Raw genomic sequence first — 21,047 nt, 5'->3', positions numbered from 1 at the left:
TTCTGCTCCGCGAGTTGTGTTCAAAATAAAAATTCATTTTTTCCCAAAGCAAATATTACGGTAAGTAATCTTCCACAAATCCCTATCCTTCTCCGTCCACCAAACAAGGTCACCTCTCTCGCGCTCTGTATGTCTCCGTCTTTGTAGAAGAGAACTAGTCTCCTCTTCGTCGGAGAGGTTTCATTTTTAGGAGTTCGATTTAGGGTTTTCGAGGTGAGTTCTATTCTTTGTTTTATGTTTTCAATTATTGATTTCTAGGGTTTTCTTAATGTACAGGATAAGTAGTTTTCATGATTTTCTCTTCCTATGTGACGAATTTTGTTTCCCTATTATATTATGAATTTGATTTTTGTTTTATTGGTCATGTCCTTCCCCCTCTCCATTTTCTGTTTTTTAGATCCGTTGGTTGTGTTTAATCTTCTGAATTGGTTGGTTCTGGATTGTATATGAGATAAGAATTGTTGTTATCATGTTTCTTCCTTTCGAAGCTAAGCATTTCTGAAGTATTACTTGGGCAAATAATGTTCTACTAGCCAAGCATGGTATTGGACCGACAGCTAACTGCTGTATTATGCTCCAGCCAAGTGATGCAATAATTGGGTCCGATGAATTTTGTCTCCATTTTGTGTAGATGGAGAGACACCGGACTTCTCTACCCCGGGCTTAGTGAGTTCAAAAATTGATTGTGATAGTGATGCTTGTTTGAAGTTTGGGCTGGCCTTTCATGTCTTTAGTTGTTACTTGGGACTTACTATTTGGGTAGTATCCATCGTTGGTCCTCCTGTTGACGCTGGTGTGCCATTCTGTTGCCTTTTGGGTTGGAAATTCACATTGCTTTTGAAATCCTGTTGTTGTTGTTTCCTAGGATGGTTTTTTTTTTTTTTTTTTTGAAGTATTTAATCTCCTCAGATGTTCATTGCCTTCTTCTCACCAAATCTGTATGGCTTGTCGATTCAAGAGACACTTGAATTCAGTAGGAAAGCTTGTGGGATTTGGCACATGTTTAATTTTTGGCTTTTGGGTATGCATGTAATTTCTTCATGCGATTAGTGACATGATGCAAAGCCAGAGCCTGTGGAAATATTTTAGTGATGAGATATCTTAAAGGTTGTTGCAGTTTTATGTTTGCTTGTTTCTCTAGCCTTGACATCAGCTTAAGTATATTTTGTCGACGTTTGAAAGTTGATTATATTTCTCATTAAGAAAGTGCTTGCATGTACCTCTATAGCAACTTAATATGGAGGAAGAGAAACTGGAAAGAGAGTTTTTCCTGCAGAGATTCGATATCATTGATGCGTCATTCTTCCTGATATTTTGCACCGACTTTAGAAACTGAAAGTCTAATTTGATATATATATATATATATATATTTTGTACTTGTCATTTGTGTTTATTGTTATTTAATTATTATGGGTGTTATTATGTGCAGGTAGTACTAGATTATACAGATTCTAGGTTGCCCTATTGTTTGTGGAAGTTATGGCTAGGGCTCTACTTCAGTCAACAAACTTCCCTGCTGCGGTGTTTGGAGAAAGTAATGGTGAACTTCGAGGAACTCGGAAGAATAGAAGGACTGTGAATATGATGAGTAATATGCAAGTCCCTTCCAGTAGACTGCGAAGTTTCTCAGGCTTGCGGGGATCCAATGCTTTATACAATATAGGAAGGTCTGACTGTAATTTCTATGCCAAGATGGCAGCTGCTATCTCTGTTCCACAAGGGAAGGCCAGTCGAGGGGTAGCTGTAGCTATGTTCGAACGCTTCACAGAAAAGGCTATTAAAGTTATTATGCTTGCCCAAGAGGAAGCAAGACGACTTGGGCACAATTTTGTTGGGACCGAGCAAATTCTGTTGGGTCTTATTGGTGAAGGTACAGGTATTGCTGCCAAGGTTCTAAAATCCATGGGCATCAATTTGAAGGATGCCCGTGTGGAAGTGGAGAAAATTATTGGCAGGGGCAGTGGATTTGTTGCTGTGGAAATACCATTTACTCCTCGTGCAAAGCGTGTATTAGAACTTTCCTTGGAGGAAGCACGACAACTTGGTAATTTATTGAACTTCATTATAAAGAAAAGTACAATTTACATAACCTGTCTTTAGGTATTGGTTCCTATTCCTGTGAGCCTTTGAATTAATCCGTGTTTATGATGTCTAATAGGACCACCCATCTCCAAGCTTGCCTTTGGGGCTTCTATAGATTAATATTTTATTGATTTCTTTTTCTTTCGTCCATTTTATTTTCTTACCCATGTTGGAAGGTCCTCAGTTCATCAGTAATGAGATCGTCTTGGAGGAGAAAATATTGTTTATGGGCACATAATTTCCTTTATTTACAAAGCCTTCATAATTTGCAATAATAAGGTCGCTGTGTTTGCATGTGCAAGGCTTTCTGTTTAGGAGAACTTCGTTAACTTTTAGCTTCTTCCTTTGTTATTGTTAATTTCCTTTATTAGTAAGTTAGAAATTTAATGGCATTATCTTGGTGTTAAATGTCACAGGTCATAACTATATTGGATCTGAGCACTTGCTTTTGGGATTGCTTCGAGAGGGTGAAGGTGTTGCAGCTCGCGTACTCGAGAACCTAGGTGCAGACCCAAGTAACATTCGTACGCAGGCAAGTGACATAGCCTTTTACCCTGTTCTGTATGCATCTGAATAGAGTTCAGGGCATCCATCTTCATCATATTCTTATTTCATCAGTATTGGAATTTGGTGTATGTAGGTTATCCGTATGGTTGGTGAGAGCACAGAAGCTGTTGGTGCTGGGGTTGGTGGTGGAAGTAGTGGCAATAAGATGCCAACTCTTGAAGAGTATGGAACTAACTTGACAAAGATGGCAGAGGAGGTGCATATTGTTGTTATCATTCATGACATCTATTTGATGTGTTTCATAATGGCTTCCTTTAAGCTAGATGCTAAATTTCCTATTAATTTTCTTTAATTTTGTAGGGTAAACTTGATCCTGTTGTTGGAAGGCAACCACAAATAGAACGTGTAACCCAAATTTTGGGTAGACGTACAAAAAACAACCCGTGTCTTATTGGTGAACCCGGTGTTGGGAAAACAGCAATTGCGGAAGGGCTTGCTCAACGGATTGCTAATGGTGATGTTCCAGAGACAATTGAGGGGAAGAAGGTGAGAGTTTGTAAACTGATTTAGGTATAAAAAATTATCTTGAGGGAATTGCATTTTTGGCACTGCGTGGATACTACTTGCCGGATGCGGCAAGTTTTGAGTATAAGAATATTTTAATATAATTCTAAGCTATGTAAGTGGGAATATGCAATTATAAGCATGTAATCTTGTGAAACAGTTTGGAAGTGAAGTTTGAGGAAAGATGGTATTTTAGGGAGGAAAGATGGTATTTTAGGGTTTTGATGCTGATTTAAGATATATATATATATATATATATTTGGCATCTCTCTTTCTTGAAAATGTAAAACCTTTATATGTAAGGTATGCAATGTGAATGTAAGTTACTGATTCCAAACCATTAATTTGTTGCGGCAACTTATATTTCTTAATTTCATCTCTTCTATTTTTTTTTTTTTTTTTGCGGGGTGGGGGGGTGTTAGTGGTTAGGTAAATGGTAGTAGCAAGGGGCAGATAAGAAGCCTGTATGCACAGGATGCTTTACAACTGCCCCAACAGGCCGACCGACAAAGGGTCTCTTGAGAAAGATTTATAACTCTTTTTGCATCACACAAGTCTAGCAATTACATACATATATCTTTCTGTTTTGATGCCTTGCCTCCTTTACTGAGGTCATAAAAATATGAAATGGTTAGTATATTAGATGACCATATGTAGATGGTTAATTGACTTCCAATAAGCTGCACCTGTTTCATCTACATTCATAAGATTATTATCTCAAAGTTTTGTTTGTGCCATTCAGGTGATTACCTTGGACATGGGCCTTCTTGTTGCTGGTACGAAATATCGTGGAGAGTTCGAGGAAAGATTAAAGAAGCTGATGGAAGAAATTAAACAAAGTGATGAGATTATACTCTTTATTGATGAGGTTCACACTTTAATCGGGGCAGGAGCTGCAGAGGGTGCAATTGATGCTGCAAACATCTTGAAACCAGCCCTTGCAAGAGGTGAACTGCAGGTAACTTTGTCATGATTTATGCATGAAGTAATATCATCCTTAAATGACTTATTTGCTTCCCTGTCCTTGTAGGTCAATTTTTAAGTGGTTCCATGTAAGCCCTGTTCTCTGACATAATGAGCTGCTTGGTCGGGAAACAGACATCAAATGTGGTCTTACCTTTTTTCTTCCCCCCTTTAAATTCTCTGGTACTATGCCAGGATATTTTTCTGGGCTCTTAGTTGTAGAGTTTACCTGGTGAACCATATTTTCTCTGAGTGCCTGTGATACGTTTGGTTGCCAATGGCTCATTTGGTTACATTTAAGATTGCAAATGTCATACGAGTTCCACTTTGAGGTTAAATCTTTGTGCTATAGGCATGATCTGAAGGGAGGTGAAATGGAAGCTAATTCGTTGGGTACTTGTTGGTGTGCTTACAAGTATGCTGATACATTTCACTCTGTTATGGGTGGACATCTTTCTTTCTTAGGGTATTATAAGTTATAACTATAAGTGGGTTACAGTAATACTAGTGCAAGTGATTGGGGATAGGTGTTCATTTTTCGTGAACCACATTTACTGTGTCTGGTTCGTTATATTTTTTAGGATATCATGGCTAGTATAAGAGGATAAATCCAAAGAAAATAGCTTTTCTCTTCTAGGTTTTGTACTGTGGAGTACAATTCTGTGTTGTGGCAGAATTATGAAATCTCATTCTTACAGTGACCTGGTTCTTTACTCAGCGTTACACCCCTATTAAGAATTCTATGAATTTACTGACGATTGGTATATTTGTTTCTTATGTATGCTTTCCGCTTCGTTAAGTACTATTCCATTTCCTCTTTTCCATCACACCTGCTGAAGACAACTTATTGTTGAAACAATTGTTTGTTAATGCAACTTCCTATTTGATTTATTGTGTCCATAGTATAAAATTACTCGAGCAGGTATGTTTTTTGGAGAAACAGACAAATAAATGGATGTTCAGGAAATTGTTATTCTTTCTTTTCTCTGAAATTCATTTTCCATTTTGTTCTATACTCATGGAACTCATGAATGCTAATGAATTGATTCTTTCCAGTGCTCTAGATGTGGTTGAGATCCACTATATACTTTATTGACAAATAATTGAGCTCCTTGTATATGTTTCAATGTATACGATTAGTCTTGTATGTTATTTTAACAACTCATGGAACTTGTGAACGCTAATGAATTGATTCTTTCTGATGCTCTAGACGTGGTCAAGACACTGTATACTTTGTATTGGTAAATAATTGATCATATATGCTGATTCTCTTTGGTCCTGTCTTTATAACTTCTTATCAGTTGTCAATATGTTTTCCACAGAAATTTTTTCCGACACCTTTCAGGTTTTTTTTTTTTTTTTTTGGCGACTAGTTTTCTCTGATTCTGGATCAGCATGGTCGATTTTTTTGTTATCAACTACTTTATCAAACAAATCAGAATAGTCAGGAGGCTTATAATGTATTCCAATTCACAGTGTATTGGTGCGACAACGTTAGATGAATATAGGAAGCATATTGAGAAAGACCCAGCTTTGGAAAGACGATTCCAGCCAGTGAAAGTGCCAGAGCCTTCCGTTGATGAAACCATACTGATTTTAAAAGGACTTCGAGAGCGTTATGAAATTCATCACAAGCTACGTTACACAGACGAAGCCCTAGTTTCTGCTGCACAACTGTCATATCAGTACATCAGGTTTGTAATTTGTTATTTGTATATGTTCATTTCATCCAATCTCAAATGGCTTACCCTGTTCTGGGCATTGATTGCTGAATATCTTTATAGCTGTATACAACTTAAATATAGAATTTTGAAAAAAGAAAAAAAAATACTTTGAAATTTGTTTTGTTGTTAACAGTCCTTTTAACTGATGGAATCTATGAGCTGCTAGTCTGCTACTTATTTGTGAAAGTAAGTAGTGCATAACGATCGATGTACATCTACTTGATGATGAGATGGCAATTACATATGAAACTAGGAAACACACCTTGCACTCTCCTGGTGAACAGGTTCACTATCTCCAACCTGCTTATTATCCAAGTCTGGTGACCTATGCATGTATTCCACTCAATATTGACATAGCTTGATGGAACCCTCTTAACTTCTTAAACAAGATAAATAATGGAAGTGCACATTAGAGGTAATTTATAGCTGTTGGAATAAGGCTTTGTTGTTGTTGTTGTTGTTGTTGTTGTTGTTATTGTTGTAGCTGTGATGCATGATAAGTTGAAAGAGTTATTTGAGGTGGCATGTTGCTCTGAGTGCACTGGTCAAGAGTGATACAATTCAAATTAGAGGATATACAAGAGCAAGGGGCAATCCTAAAATAGTGGTGAGAAGAGATATGCAGGGCTGAAGGTTAACAACTAGTATGGCTCTGAATGAAGTTGCATGTCAAAACAGGGTCTGTGTATCTGACGACATTTAGTTGGGCTAAGGCTTAGGCTGAGTATTATGGTATATATGAATTTCACAAGTTGAATCCCCTCAACCCACCCCCCCCCACCCTGCCCTTCCCGGGGGATATTTATGTTAACTATGTAGTGGGATATGTCTGATTATTGATGCATGCTTCAATACATACTTTGAACATTAGGGAGTGCGATGAATATGGTGAAAAGATCGTTTAGCTTAGTGGTATCCATATTTAGAGGATTCTGTTCTTGAATCTTCATACAGTAAGAAAAGATATATAAGATTGACACTTTTTCCCAGAGAAATGCAAATTTAATTATGGGACTGTCTAATGACACCCCTATAGGTGTATTTAGAACTTGTAACCTTCTTTTGATTGCCTCATTTTACTCCCAAATTTTATTTTATTTTGGTAAACAACTCCCAAATTTCTTTTATTCAGGGATAAAAAAGGGTTCTTAAGAATATTTTAAAACTTCCTTATCATTGGGTCGTTATCAGAATTTGTCATTGTCTTGGGCATTTTTCAAGTACACATGAAGTGACTATCTACCCTCATTGGAAGGAAACAAAAGTGTTCTATAGTAAAAGGGCAAAAAGTAAGGTCACAAATTATGTTAACACCCTACAGGGGTGTCAATAAGAAACGCCCTTTTATTAATTGTCTATTGATACTGAAGATCATATTTTCGGTGTAGTGACTTCTTCTTTTATTCGGTTATCCTGTTGGTGATTACAATGAAAGAACTTGTAAGCAGGGATGTTTTTGGCATGTTTTAGTCCTGTGGGTGATTATTATGAAAGAATGTGTGAGAAGAGATATCTATGTTCTGTTCTATTATGATTCGAAGAAACTCTCCTTTTCCATTCAACGTAAAGCTTCATCTCCTTATTATGGCGAGGATGCCCCCACCAGTTAGGAATTCCAACATTTTGAGCACAAGTGGTGAAGTTTGTCCTGATTTCTGTAGCCAATGATAGGAAGTGACTGTGGTCCAATATTATTTCCTTCTTTTGATAAATATTTAATTTTCTCTCTACCCACATTACAAAAGGGATTCATAATTGGGCCTATAGATCCATGGTAGTATTCCTTGTTACTTTCATGTTTATGAGTCCTCTAAATTGGGACACCTTGTGATTACACTTGTCCCCTGTTTATGTTGAGAAATCAACTACGATGCCTTGAATTTTTTTTTTCATGCCTCCAGTGCATTACTAAGGAGCCCCATTATTATTGCTGCCATTCCATATAATTTCCTCGTTTTGCGAATTTGTATTGTATTAGAGTGAAACTGATTATTGATGACCTGTTTCATGTTCTGATATGATTTTTCTCTTGCTCTTAAGTGATCGCTTCCTGCCTGATAAAGCAATTGATTTAATTGATGAGGCTGGTTCTCGGGTTCGACTTCGTCATGCACAAGTATGTGTTACTGGAGTGATAGTACTAAAACCTTTGTTGGTTAACTTCTTTTAGGTCAGAGAGTAGTGTTGATACTTTCTCTTCTGCAGGTGCCTGAGGAAGCTAGAGAGCTTGAAAAAGAATTAAGGCAGATTACAAAGGAGAAAAATGAAGCCGTTCGCAGTCAGGACTTTGAAAAGGTACTATGAGATCTTGTTTTCTATTTTCAGTTCTATTAGGTTCTTAATAGGAAAAAGTTTCATGTAAACTGTCTTTTGAAGAGACAGAAAAATAGAGTAGAAAATTCTTCTATTTGAACAAAATTGGCATGGTTTACACTATTTTATGCTCAGAATTCATTGGATGATTTCCGAACTTCAATTCTTTGGGCTTGCCTTAAAATTTATTAGTAGGCTAGACCGCTAGGCTGACCATACTGAATTTGACAGGCAGGAGAGTTGCGGGATCGAGAAATGGACCTCAAAACCCAGATAGCAAATATCATAGACAAAGGCAAGGAGAAAAGCAAGGCAGAGAGTGAGGCTGGTGATGTTGGCCCTCTTGTGACAGAGGTGGATATTCAGCATATTGTCTCGTCTTGGACTGGGATCCCTGTTGAAAAGGTCTCAACCGATGAGTCTGACCGCCTTCTAAAGATGGAAGAGACACTTCACAAGCGGGTCATTGGTCAGGATGAAGCAGTCAAAGCTATCAGTCGTGCCATCCGCCGAGCTCGTGTTGGGCTTAAAAACCCCAACCGGCCTATTGCTAGCTTCATATTCTCTGGCCCAACTGGTGTGGGGAAGTCTGAACTGGCTAAGGCTTTGGCTGCCTACTATTTTGGCTCTGAGGAGGCCATGATTCGGTTGGATATGAGCGAATTCATGGAGAGACACACGGTTTCCAAGCTTATTGGATCACCCCCTGGCTACGTTGGGTACACTGAGGGTGGGCAGCTGACTGAAGCTGTTCGTCGCCGTCCCTACACTGTGGTCCTTTTTGATGAGATAGAGAAGGCTCACCCTGATGTTTTCAACATGATGCTTCAGATTCTGGAAGATGGAAGGCTGACAGACAGCAAGGGCCGGACCGTTGATTTTAAGAACACACTCCTAATAATGACTTCCAATGTCGGAAGTAGTGTGATTGAGAAGGGAGGTCGGCGAATTGGGTTTGATCTTGACTATGATGAGAAGGACAGCAGCTACAATCGGATAAAGAGCCTAGTGACCGAGGAGCTCAAGCAATATTTTAGACCAGAGTTCCTGAACAGGTTGGATGAGATGATTGTCTTCCGACAACTGACAAAATTGGAGGTGAAGGACATTGCAGACATTATGTTAAAGGAAGTCTTTGACCGGCTCAAGGCCAAGGACATAGAGCTTCAGGTGACAGAGAGGTTTAGGGACAGAGTGGTAGACGAAGGTTACAGCCCAAGTTATGGCGCTAGGCCATTGAGAAGAGCCATAATGAGACTACTGGAGGATAGCATGGCTGAGAAGATGCTTTCAGGAGAGATCAAGGAGGGAGACTCGGTTATCGTCGATGTTGATTCTGATGGAAATGTAACTGTGCTCAATGGAAGCAGTGGTGCTCCTGAACCTGCACTCCCTCTGTGATCTGCCAATACCGATCTCCAAACACTGCTTACATCTTTATTTATACTCTTGGTCGAAAGATGTCTTCCACTGGTGGTCTTTGAAAGTAGAATGTTGATGCCCAAATTGTAAGGTTGTACTTATCAAACCAGGCAGTGCCCTTTATTTTCTTACTCCTCCCTTCCCCACACCCCCCCCCAATTCCTTTTCATGGCATTAGTAAGATGTAATTTAAACTGTTTCTTAGTGGGGGCTCCGTAGAAGTACACATAAATCAGAGATGAATTGAGGATTTGTGTCGAGTATGCCCTTGGATTTGCTGTAAGCAGGGTTGATATAGATTTTTCTCTTAAATTTAAGTCTCTTTCGGCTTTAACGGGGGTTACAACAAACTCAGGCTTCTTTTATTTGTGGAATGGGGTGCCATCGTGGTGTGTGTGAGTTTATGCAACTCAGATCCTCTGTTGGAAGTGGCTTGGATTCTACATGCTGTGTAGTGTTTCCGTACCTCCATATTGTAGGTTCATTCATCTGTAAGGGAATATTTGACATTATTATTATTTTGGTAGAATTGACTTATTATTAAGGGTTGCGTTTGGTTCAATGGTAAGGTACGAAAGTTGTGACTTGATGAGTTGGTGGTCGGTTGAAATATTATCTCGACATTCTTGGGGTAAGGCAATGTAATTTGTCCCTGATCTTGCAAATGTGAGAGTCGTGTATCGGATACACCTTTTTTATTTGGACCTATGGGGCTTGTTACATTGTCCTGGTTCATGGTATAGGTATTGTTGATCCCCAATATCGATATCGAATAGGTGTTACAGATTTAGGGGAGGGTATAATGGTCCAAAAAATAAGTTATTAGCATTTTGAGAGGCAAAGTGGTTTGATTTAGCCAATCCGTATTGGTATCGGTAGCGGTGTCAAAACTTAGCCCGAATTGATAAAATTGATTGAAATCAATCGATAAAACCCTAAGCCGATCCTTACTGGATTGGTTTTGGACTGAGATATATTGGGACCGGCTGAAAATTGGTTCAAACTGAACCGATCAATAACCAAACTGAAACCAAACCGATAGAAAAAAAATAATTATGAGATTATAAATTCGTGAATTGACTATCCATTTTTTACAATATTATTAAGAAATTTTTTTATTGTAAGGGGAATTGTTAAAAATCATTGAATATTAGGTTATGAATAGAGAAAATGATTTATAAATTGTAATAATGCATCCATTGATTTCCTTGTTCACTATACAAAACTAGTTGAATAGTTAAATGAATGATTGGATAATAGAGTTCATTTTATAATTTCAATATTAATTATACTATACAAAACTAGTAGGATAGTTAAATGAATGATTGGATAATAGGATTCATTTTGTAATTTCAATATTAGTTATCTTCTTAGTAATTTGTTATTCATTGGTTTCAATATTAATTATCTTTCTCTTATAATGATAAACCATGATTAAATCATAAATTAAAAATTTTTTTTTTCCTGTCAAATCTTGTCACTATAAGTTATGAATGTAAGATTTCATTATGGTTCAAGCCAATTAATAAACCGATCTAAATCGGTATTAACTCGATATTGAAAAATCGAAATAAATCGAAACCAAACCGGACCAAAATCGAAATCAACTGAAAACTAAAGTTCCTCTCCCTCATTCTTAGACCAAAACCAAACCGAACTGAACCAACCGATTGGCACCCTTAGATATTGGTATCTGTTGTCTGTACCTAAGACTTTGGTACCAAGATAGTACCATCTAGAGAGGATGGTCACCTATGCTCCTCAAGGGCATCATCCCTACCCGCTCCCCGTAAAGATTCTTATTTATAGCCAGGAGGCAATTGCTGGGTTCCATCAGTCAGGATTCAAGAACATGGTTTAAGAACATAGAATCAGGTCAGGATTTGGGATCGGTCAAGGCCGATACTGATCTAATTCTGATCTAGATCGGTCAAAATTACCCTATTGAACATATATACCTAGTTTTCATTTTGAACTTTTATTTTTTTATCTTTACTGATCTACCAATATAATATCGGTCAAAAATTAGGATTGGTCAAAACTGATATTGATTCAATCTGATCTTGTCAAACCATGGCCGGGGACTCAGGAATGCAAGTTCTCGTTCAAATTAAATAATCAACATACAACAAAAAAGCCTTATCCCAACAAATCAAGTAATCAACATACCCACATTAAATTTTCATTCTTAAGGATTTGAAATGGGCAGCGATTTGAAGCAGTCACTACAACAGGGGATGGGAGTTTATAATGACACAATACTTCAAATTACAATCAAATTACAGGTAGCGAAGGGATTCTTCCTTCTCTATAGGTGGAGAAAAAAATTCACGGCTGATAAATTACAAAGAAGTAAAGACAGATACGGGTAGATGTGAATGTGCTAGAAAGAGATGAAAACAAAATTACTTCTAGAGCTTTTTGGAGCCCAACTGGTTCATCAAGTGATGTGGTCAAAACACATTGTTTAGGAGAAGTTTAGTCTCCCTTGCAGGCACAGACCATGTTATCTCATAACCTGGCCATCAACTTCAGGCCATATTCCGGTATTATATTATCCATCCAATTCCCTTCACTTGATGCCGGTTTCAGCCCCATTCCTTGGCTGAATAGTCTAGTGACTGTAAGATCTTAATTTCTCGCTAAAGTTTCTATTTCTGTTCAAGAGTCCTTACACTCCCTCCACCGATCAGTTGTCGCTGATCATTTGAAGTGTTAAAAGAGTACCCTAGACCTTCCTTCGACAGTAACTCAACCCCATCCATGACACCAATCGGCTATTGTTGCCAAATGACAATTAGTTACCAATTTTGGGACTTTTGTCCCTATATTTTGACAGTAAAATGGGGTAAAATGAGAGGAAATGTGTGTTTATATTGAAAGACATAATGGAGGCAAAAGCGTCTTTTTCAGTTCATGACTAATGTGTTATGCTTCAGAGTTCAGTTGATATTTTTAGAAAACAAAGGTGATATCAAATATAATTTAAAAAGTAAGAGATGGTACAAAAAAAAAAAAAATTCAATAAAAAATTATAACATTTTTTTCTTAGATAGTATCAGTGGATTGATTAAGACTTGAGAGTAATCTTGGTTGATATCAATTCGATCCAATTTTTAAAACCATGTTTAGAAAAGGTTAGACGTAAGGTGGTATTGTTAGGATTTTTATGTGGGTTTAACTGATACCGATTGATCCATTGGGCCCAAGTAATTATAGACCCACTCTGATTAGGAAACTCTTAGCTCTTTCCATTATGAGAGTGGAATAGGGTTTTAGGGATTCTATTATAAATAGAATACTGACGGTCCCTGCAGTCATTACTTTACTTAATGCCTTATTGGTTTTGAGAACACGGCTTTCTCACAAGAGCAAGTGCACAAAAAGAAATGAAACCATAGAGTAAGAGGCTGCAAAAGATCTCAGTAGAAGGACTCCACTTGCGTAGTTCGTCATTGTCATCTTCATGGGAGTAATGTTTAACCACATGGGACAGAGGTTCATGATCTATGTTCATGGGACACAGGTACTTCTTTATTCCCATTTATGGTTCATGTCATTGTTGTCCCATTGATTATTATAGATATGGAAAATCTATATGGGTTATTGGTTTAGGGACTACACCTATGATTAATCTTTTATGATTGGTTGATGATTCTTGTATTCTAAACACTATAGGGTTATTCATATGTTTAATATGGTAAAGAATCCCCAATAATTGGTATCAGAGCCAACCTTTACAGTGTTAGAATCAAGAAAAATTGATTTTGTATAGGGTTTGTGTCCCAAATCATGAAAATCATAATTTTACCATTACTTAAATATCTCATATGGAAAAACTCTCTTCACGAAAGTTGTAGAGCACGAAAAGACGGTCGCAGCGGTATGCCGCAAGTCACCGAAAACACCCGGGTGCAGTGGGTCAACTCATGACTAACTCTGTTTGACTCGGTCAAAGGTTGACCGGATCGTTGACCAATTGACCCAGAATCAATATGCCTGAACCGGATTAGACCAGTTGGCCAAACCGGTTGGTTTGGGAAACTAAATTGATTTTGATCTATTTTTAGTTGTGCAACTTCAAATGGCTCGTACGGGCAAACGGTGAAGAATTTTTCACCCTGATTTTTTGCGTTGAGTCCAGTTTTTTGTGCTCTTCGTTTTGATATATTATGAGCCTAATTTTGATCAACTTTTATGATTTTTTTTGTATAAGTTATAAGTATGGGTGGTTAATGATTCTTTATGATTTTCCTATTAATTGGAAGAAATAAAAGAAAATCAACTCATACATTACTTGCATATCAGAATACGAACTTGGTTATTCTTGGTAATGTAGTTCATGCTTTTGTTTATAAATATTTTTATTCATGCTTAAACAATCTCACTTTTAGCTACCAGAATGAATTTGTAGACTATTACAATAAGATTGGGTGGAATCTACCAAAGTGGTAAAGTTCAACCTTATTGTAATAGAATACAAATCAAAGTCTTCTTTGTTTGAAAAGACAGAGAATAATGATTGGTAACAAAATTGTTAATGTTCACCCAAATGAGACATTATTAAAGAAATGTTAAAGTTAAAGCAAGTGAAAAACAGAATAGGGATTTCTCAACCTAGAAGATATTGTCCATCCAAAGATGGCGGTACTTTTCGAAAGTTAGAAGAAGTCTCGCAGTAATTGCAGAAACTTGAGTGGATTAGTATGAAGTTCCGGTTGACACTCTTGAAGTAATTGATAATTGAGCATTGTAATGTTTATTTTGTTAACAGTTACATGTTTGTTCTTTTACATGTGAATTGATATTTAGTTCATGTTTAAATAATCCACAAATTTAAACTGTCAGGTGTAGTTGTAAGCTATTGCAGTGGAATTGATGAAACCCACCAAAGTGGTAAAATTTAAGATTACTGTAATAGGTTTACAATTCAAAAATTTTGTCTTATATTCAAAGACATAGAAAATTATTAGCAGGAATTAGGTAATGTTTGCCCAAAGACGACATTGTAATGTTTGCCCAAAGGCGACATTGTAATGTTTGCCCAAAGGAGACATTATCAAAGACATGCATAAATGCAAGTGTACTCTAGGCAGACCTTAACCTAGAAGTTGTTATGCATCCAAAAGTGATAGTAATTTTTGAAGTTGAAGAGCTCCCACGGTCATTGTAGTTTTTGAGTGGACTAGTGCATTCCAGACCTAAAGGTTGAGATTGTAGTTCAATTGACACTTTGATTATGTTTAATGGTTAGTGATGTAATGTTGGTTTTTATTGATGTTACATGCATTAATAAAATATCGAATGGATTATTCTTCCTTGAGTTGAACCATTAAGCTAATGTCTTTAAAAGTGGCTTGAGAATATAGAGGCCTACATATGTCTCAAAGACCTAGTTTTCTATACTAGGAGAACCAAATCAATAGTTTGGTATTATGCTTTTAAAGCAAAGTTTTTTTTTACCCTAAAAGGTATTGGACAGTTGATCAATGGCAATAGGGTGGATGAGGGTTTCATCACTATAACCATAAGTTATAGGTTTATTTAATGTGTTATTTTTTGTATTCCGATTGGATCAATTCGGATTGATTGGGTTGGATTAGTGTCGATTTTGATCAATCCAATACCAAGTTCTTAAACACTGCCATTGTTCTCTGAAAACCTATTTATGAACATTAATTGATAAATGTTTGGTTTCTTTTGTTTTTGGACATATGTGAACAAGTTTATATGTATGTCACGTTTAACGAATTGTGTTCTCCAATAAATGGATTAATTTATGACTGGTCGAACCAAGTGGGAGAATAAAAGTATGGATCTTAAGCTATTTTATGTGGCTCGACCAGTGGGAGAATAAACTCAGTATACTAGGTTGCTAATGGGAGAATAAATTCAGTGTTCTATATTATTTTTCATGCAAAAGAATTATTTGGAGTTTTGCATTGATTTATTATTATCATGATAATGAATAATGATTTATGGGTTCAAATATATAAGTAAATTCATATTCATGTCATTTTGTACTTGAATGTTTTGTTTGAAACACCCTATGATGGATAAATATATTAGAATTAAACTGGGTGTGAGATTCCGCACATTTTATGCTGCACAGTATATTTCTAGGAAGCTATGAAAGGATTTGATGGAATCCACCAAAGTGGCACATCCTATTATTTCATAGTTTTTCCAAGCGCAGCAAAGTTGGTGACATTTGCCCAAAGGTGATGTCACCCAAGTTAAAGAAAATACATGTATGGAAAGGACTATAACTTAGAGGTTTCTAAACCCACATGTGATAAAAGTAATTGTATTTTCACAGTAAATTTGGATTTACAAGAGGACCAGTTATTCTTAGCCCAAAGGATAGGAATGTAGTTACGGTTGTGACTCTTGTGTGTTTTATCTGCTAGATGTACATTTATTGTGTAGTTTATCTACTAGGTGTACATATTAAATTTTCTAGCCCGGTTATTTGGTGTGTATGATTCATACCTGAGATTCTTAGGGTTACTTGATCTGGTTTTAGCTCTCAGGGAACCCAAACAGGTGTTGTTGCTGAACAAAGCACAACTGAAGGGAAATAGGAACAATTTTATTGCCCTATTAAGTTTATAATGACTTCGGAGTAATTTTGAATTGATTTTATCTTAAATTCTGTTCTCTGAATTATTTGTGTACATTTATGCTTCATTTGTTTGTGTTGTCTCTGATTGTGTAAGAAACACATTAAAGCATACACTTCTGTACATATATTCTTCTCTAATGTGGAAAACATGATAGGAATGAGTGAAACCCACCAAAGTGGTACATTCAGTTCAATTGTGTGTTTCCCAAGGTAAAGGTGACATTTGCCCAAAGGTGATGTCATCCAAGTTTATCGACAAAGTACTCAAGAGCCATATTTTCTAACATTGGTGTTATTGAGGTTTTTGACATGCTTGGTTAGTGGGAGTTTTATGATCTCATTTAACCAAAAATATCATGGTGATAAAAGCCAAAGTTTAAAGGCTGTGCTTGTTAAGATTTATTAGCAGTGCTTGGCCAAGGTAATTGACGATATTTTGTCAGAATTTGTGATGTATGGTGGTATTTAGCCTATGTCCAAAGAAGTGGTGGTTCACCACAGGCGGTTTGCCAAAGTTTGTGATTTATGGTGGTATTTAACCTAAATCCATGGAAGTGGCAGTTAGCCATAGGCGGTATGCCAAAGTAAGATATTAATTCAAGAAAATGGCAGTTTGCCAAGTGTTGATTAATATCAAAGTTTTCTACCTGTGAGGTTTTCAAGGTAAGCTGATCTTTAGATCAAGAAATGACCTATAAGGAGATCTATAGTTCATGTGATCACAGGTATGATATCAACTCCTTATATATACGTTTCCAGGCGATTTGGATTGATAATTTTCTATTGTCTGTAACATTAGATAGTTATATGCCGTATATTGAGGTGTATTTTCTACTATTGTTCAACAGTAGAGATTATTGATTGGATCAAAGTTTGTTTGAGTGGTGTTCAGTCTTGGGATTATTTGGCCAGGAGTCAATGGAAAGACATCAGTATCAGTGTAGCCCAAGTGGGAGATTGTTAGGATTTTTATGTGGGCTTAACTGATACCGATTGATCCATTGGACCCAAGCAATTATAGACCCACTCTGATTAGGAAACTCCTAGCTCTTTCCATTGTGAGAGTGGAATAGGGTTTTAGGGATTCTATTATAAATAGAATACTGACGGTCCCTGCAGCCATTACTTTTACTTAATGCCTTATTGGTTTTGGGAGCACGGCTTTCTCACAAGAGCAAGTGCACAGAAAGAAAGGAAACCCTAGAGTAAGAGGCTGCAGAAGATCTCAGTAGAAGGGCTCCACTTGCGTAGTTCATTGTCATCTTCATGGGAGTAATGTTTAACCACATGAGACAGAGGTTCATGATCTATGTTCATGGGACACAGGTACTTCTTTATTCCCATTTATGGTTCATGTCATGGTTGTCCCATTGATTATTATAGATATGGTAATCTATATGGTTATGTATTTTAAGATGGGATACTTTATTGTTCTTGGTTTAGGGACTACACCTATGATTAATCTTTTATGAAAGGTTGATGATTCTTGTATTCTAAACACTATATGGTTATTCATATGTTTAATATGGTAAAGAATCCCCAACAGTTGCTGCCCGCCTATCTACCTTATCGGCTACAATTGGATTAGCACGGCTTTCTGAAGCCCGTTACCTCTCTGTTAGGAGATCGAGCACGTCACTTGATAACAAAAAATTTCGCCTTCTAATGAAGGAGCAAGTTACTCTTTCTTCAACCCTTCCTGTTTGTCGTCTCTCTTCATCAGAAATACAAGATAGGCGTTCAAAGGGGTTATGTTACAATTGTAATGAAAGATTCGTGCCAGGACACCACTGCAAAAAGTTGTTCCTTATTAAAGGACATTAGGATGCTGATGAGGGAGAAGGTGATGACATGCAGGAGGAAGCTGTTCCTACTGCAGAAGAAGAGGTGGCTGAAATTTCTTTGCATCCTATATGTGGTTTCCAATCACCAGAAACCACGCGTGTTAAGGGAAATATTGGTCACGTGACGGTTACAATATTGATAGACACTGATAGCACTCATAATTTCATGGGTGAGCAGCTGGCGAAAAAGGTGGGGCTATTCTCAAAACTAGGAAGTCGTTTCGAGGTTACAGTGGCTTCGGGAGAGAGGGTGCCAAGTGGAGGGAAGTGTCCTAACGTGGAGATCAATCTTCAAGGAGTCCCAATTCAAGTAGACTTCTTCCTACTTCCACTTCATGGTTATGAGGTAGTTCTTGGTGCTCAATAGCTAAGAACTCTAGGTCCTATTTTATGGGACTTCTCCAAGTTGACTATGATGTTCACAATTGATGGAAAAGAGGTGATCCTTAAAGGGATTACAAATTCTACTAACAAGTTGGTTGGTGTCCAAGCAAGTTCAACAAGAAGCTAGGAAAAGTCAACAAGGGATTCTGTTACAAATGTATGCATTGGGAACGCCTATTCCAACAAATTCAGATCAAGATTTACCTCTACAACTACAAGGCATATTGGCAGAATTTCAAGACATTTTTGAAGAACTGAGAGGACTAGCTCCACCACGTTCTCATGATCATAGGATTCCCTTAGAGTTTGGAAGCCGTCCAGTCTACTCCAAAGCTTATCGGCATACCTATTTTCAAAAGCAGAAATTGAAAAAATAGTAGATGATTTGCTCAAGACCCGGGTGATCCGGCCCAATTTCAGTCTTTATTCCTCACCTGTAATTTTGGTTAATAAGCATGATGGGTCATGACATATGTATGTTGACTATCGTGGTCTCAACAAAATTACTATCAAGGATAGGTTTCCCATTCCAATAATTGATGAATTATTGGATGAGTTACATGGTGCCTGTGTATTCTCGAAGTTGGATCTGTGTTTTGATTACCATCAAATTCAAGTATCACCAGAGGACCTAGAAAAGACAGATTTTCGAATACATCATGCCCACTACGAATTCCTTGTTTTGCCATTTGGACTCACCAACACTCCATCGACCTTCCAGTTCTTGATGAACAAGGTATTCCAAAATTATTTGAGAAAATTCATCTTAGTATTTTTTGATGATATATTAGTATACAGTTCATCTTGGGATTAGCATCTTCAGCATTTACAAATTTCTTTATCCCTTCTAGGGTCCCACCAACTATTTGTCAAAAAGGGCAAGAGCTAATTTGATTAAAATAAGGTACATTATCTTGGCCATATTATTCTCATGATGGAGTGGAAGTACAACCGGACAAGGTCTCTTCAATGCTTGAGTGGCCTCAACCCAAAACTCTCAAGGCGTTAAGAGGATTCCATGGGTTAATTGGTTATTATAGAAAATTCATTCAAGGCTATGGCAAGATAGCCGCTCCACTCACCAACATGTTAAAAAAAGATTCTTTCCAGTGGACCCATCTGCAGTGGATGCTTTTCAGAAGTTGAAGGAGGCGATGACTAAGGCTCCGGTCCTAGCCTTGCCCAATTTTTCAAAACAATTCATTGTTGAATGTGATGCTAGTGGTACTAGCATAGGGGCTGTTTTATTGCAAGAAAAACTAATTTCATTCTTTAGTAGAGCATTGCATGGGAAAAATCTTTTATTATCTACATACGAAAAAGAGATGTTGGCACTCATTCTTGTTAGGATTTTTATGTGGGCTTAATTGATACCGATTGATTCATTAGGCCCAAGCAATAATAGACTCACTCTGATTAGGAAATTCCTAGCTCAATCCATTGTGGGAATGAATTAGAGTTTCAGGTATTCTATTATAAATAGAAGCTAAAGGTTCCTACAACCGTCACTTTAACACCTTCATGATTTTGGAAGCATGAACTCCCCTCACAAGAGTAGTGGATGAAAGGCTGCAGAAGATCTCAGCGGATGGGACTCCATTGTGTAGTTCTTTGTTATAATATTCATGGGATTGATCCTCAAGCACATGAGAGAGAGATTCATGATCAATATTTATGAGACTTCTAAACTTACACACAAGTATTCTTCTACTCCCATTGATTATCATATATGGGGTAAATCCACATGTTTGTGTGTTCTTGGTTTAGGGACTACACACATAGTTAATCTTTTATGATTGGTTTATGACTTTTGTATTCTAACACCAATAAGGTTATTCATATGATTCTATGGAAAAGAATTACAACAATTGGTATTAAAGCAAACCTTTATAGTCTTAGAATCAAGAAAAATAAAAATAAAAAAGCTGTTTTTGTATAAGATGTGGATTCCAATCATAAAAATCATAATTTTGCCATAATTTAATGATCCCGGATCGAAAAACTTTCTTCATGGAAGTTGTAGAGGACGAAAAGACGATCACGGTGGTATGCCGTACGTCATAGAAAATCACAGGATGCATCGGCACGTGCCGTCGAAAACCAGCTACCGGAGGAGGGAGAAAAAAAAAAGACGATGAGTCTTCGCCAGGTCAAATAGGTAGCGTTTTCGAGTTAACCCAGTGATGCAGTGGGTCAACCCATGATCCAACCCTAGTTGACTAAGTCAAAGGTTGACCGGGTCATTGATCACCCGATCCGAAGACCTGAATTTGTGACTCGGTTACCTGAATTTTGGCCCAAAAGAACCAGTATTGATATACATGAATTGGGTTGGACCACTTGGGTCTAATCGGTTGGTTCAATCAGATCAGACCGGTTGGTATGGGCAAACCAGATTGATTTTGACCCATTTTTTGTAACTTCAAATGGCTCGTATCGGAAAACGGTGAGGAATTTTTCACCCTGATTTTTTTTGCGTTGAGTCCAGTTTTTCATGTTCTTCGTTTTAATATATTATGAGCCTAGTTTTGATCCACTTTTATGGTCTGTTTTATATAAATTATAAATATGGGAGTTTTATGATTCTTCATAATTTTTCCTCTTAATTGGAAAAAATGA

The 21,047-nt window shown here is 37.2% G+C and overlaps 1 protein-coding gene across 1 annotated transcript; it reads left to right on the top strand.

Annotated features, from left to right (window-relative positions):
* LOC122071208 (ATP-dependent Clp protease ATP-binding subunit ClpA homolog CD4B, chloroplastic) lies at positions 1 to 9,925 on the top strand. Its single transcript, XM_042635526.1, has 10 exons — positions 1 to 213; positions 1,430 to 2,044; positions 2,499 to 2,614; positions 2,723 to 2,845; positions 2,950 to 3,135; positions 3,896 to 4,111; positions 5,593 to 5,810; positions 7,881 to 7,956; positions 8,046 to 8,135; positions 8,385 to 9,925. Exons 2-10 carry the CDS (start codon positions 1,480 to 1,482, stop codon positions 9,552 to 9,554), a joined length of 2,760 nt encoding a protein of 919 aa, XP_042491460.1. The 5' UTR covers positions 1 to 213; positions 1,430 to 1,479; the 3' UTR covers positions 9,555 to 9,925.
* The last annotated feature ends 11,122 nt before the right edge of the window (positions 9,926 to 21,047 follow it).

The sequence above is a fragment of the Macadamia integrifolia genome, unplaced genomic scaffold (genome assembly GCF_013358625.1).
Source record: "Macadamia integrifolia cultivar HAES 741 unplaced genomic scaffold, SCU_Mint_v3 scaffold_197A, whole genome shotgun sequence".
Lineage (NCBI taxonomy): Eukaryota > Viridiplantae > Streptophyta > Magnoliopsida > Proteales > Proteaceae > Macadamia > Macadamia integrifolia.
Note: the sequence above shows the minus strand (reverse complement) of the source record. Positions and strands in the feature narration are given on the sequence as shown.

What these genes read in the sequence shown, in the direction of transcription:
- LOC122071208 (XM_042635526.1), top strand. Translation starts at nt 1,480, where the DNA reads ATGGCTAGGGCTCTACTTCAGTCAACAAACTTCCCTGCTGCGGTGTTT. An exon ending in CTGTCATATCAGTACATCAG is followed by an intron (nt 5,811 to 7,880) that starts GTTTGTAATTTG and finishes CTTGCTCTTAAG; the next exon opens with TGATCGCTTCCTGCCTGATA. An exon ending in TTCGACTTCGTCATGCACAA is followed by an intron (nt 7,957 to 8,045) that starts GTATGTGTTACT and finishes TCTCTTCTGCAG; the next exon opens with GTGCCTGAGGAAGCTAGAGA.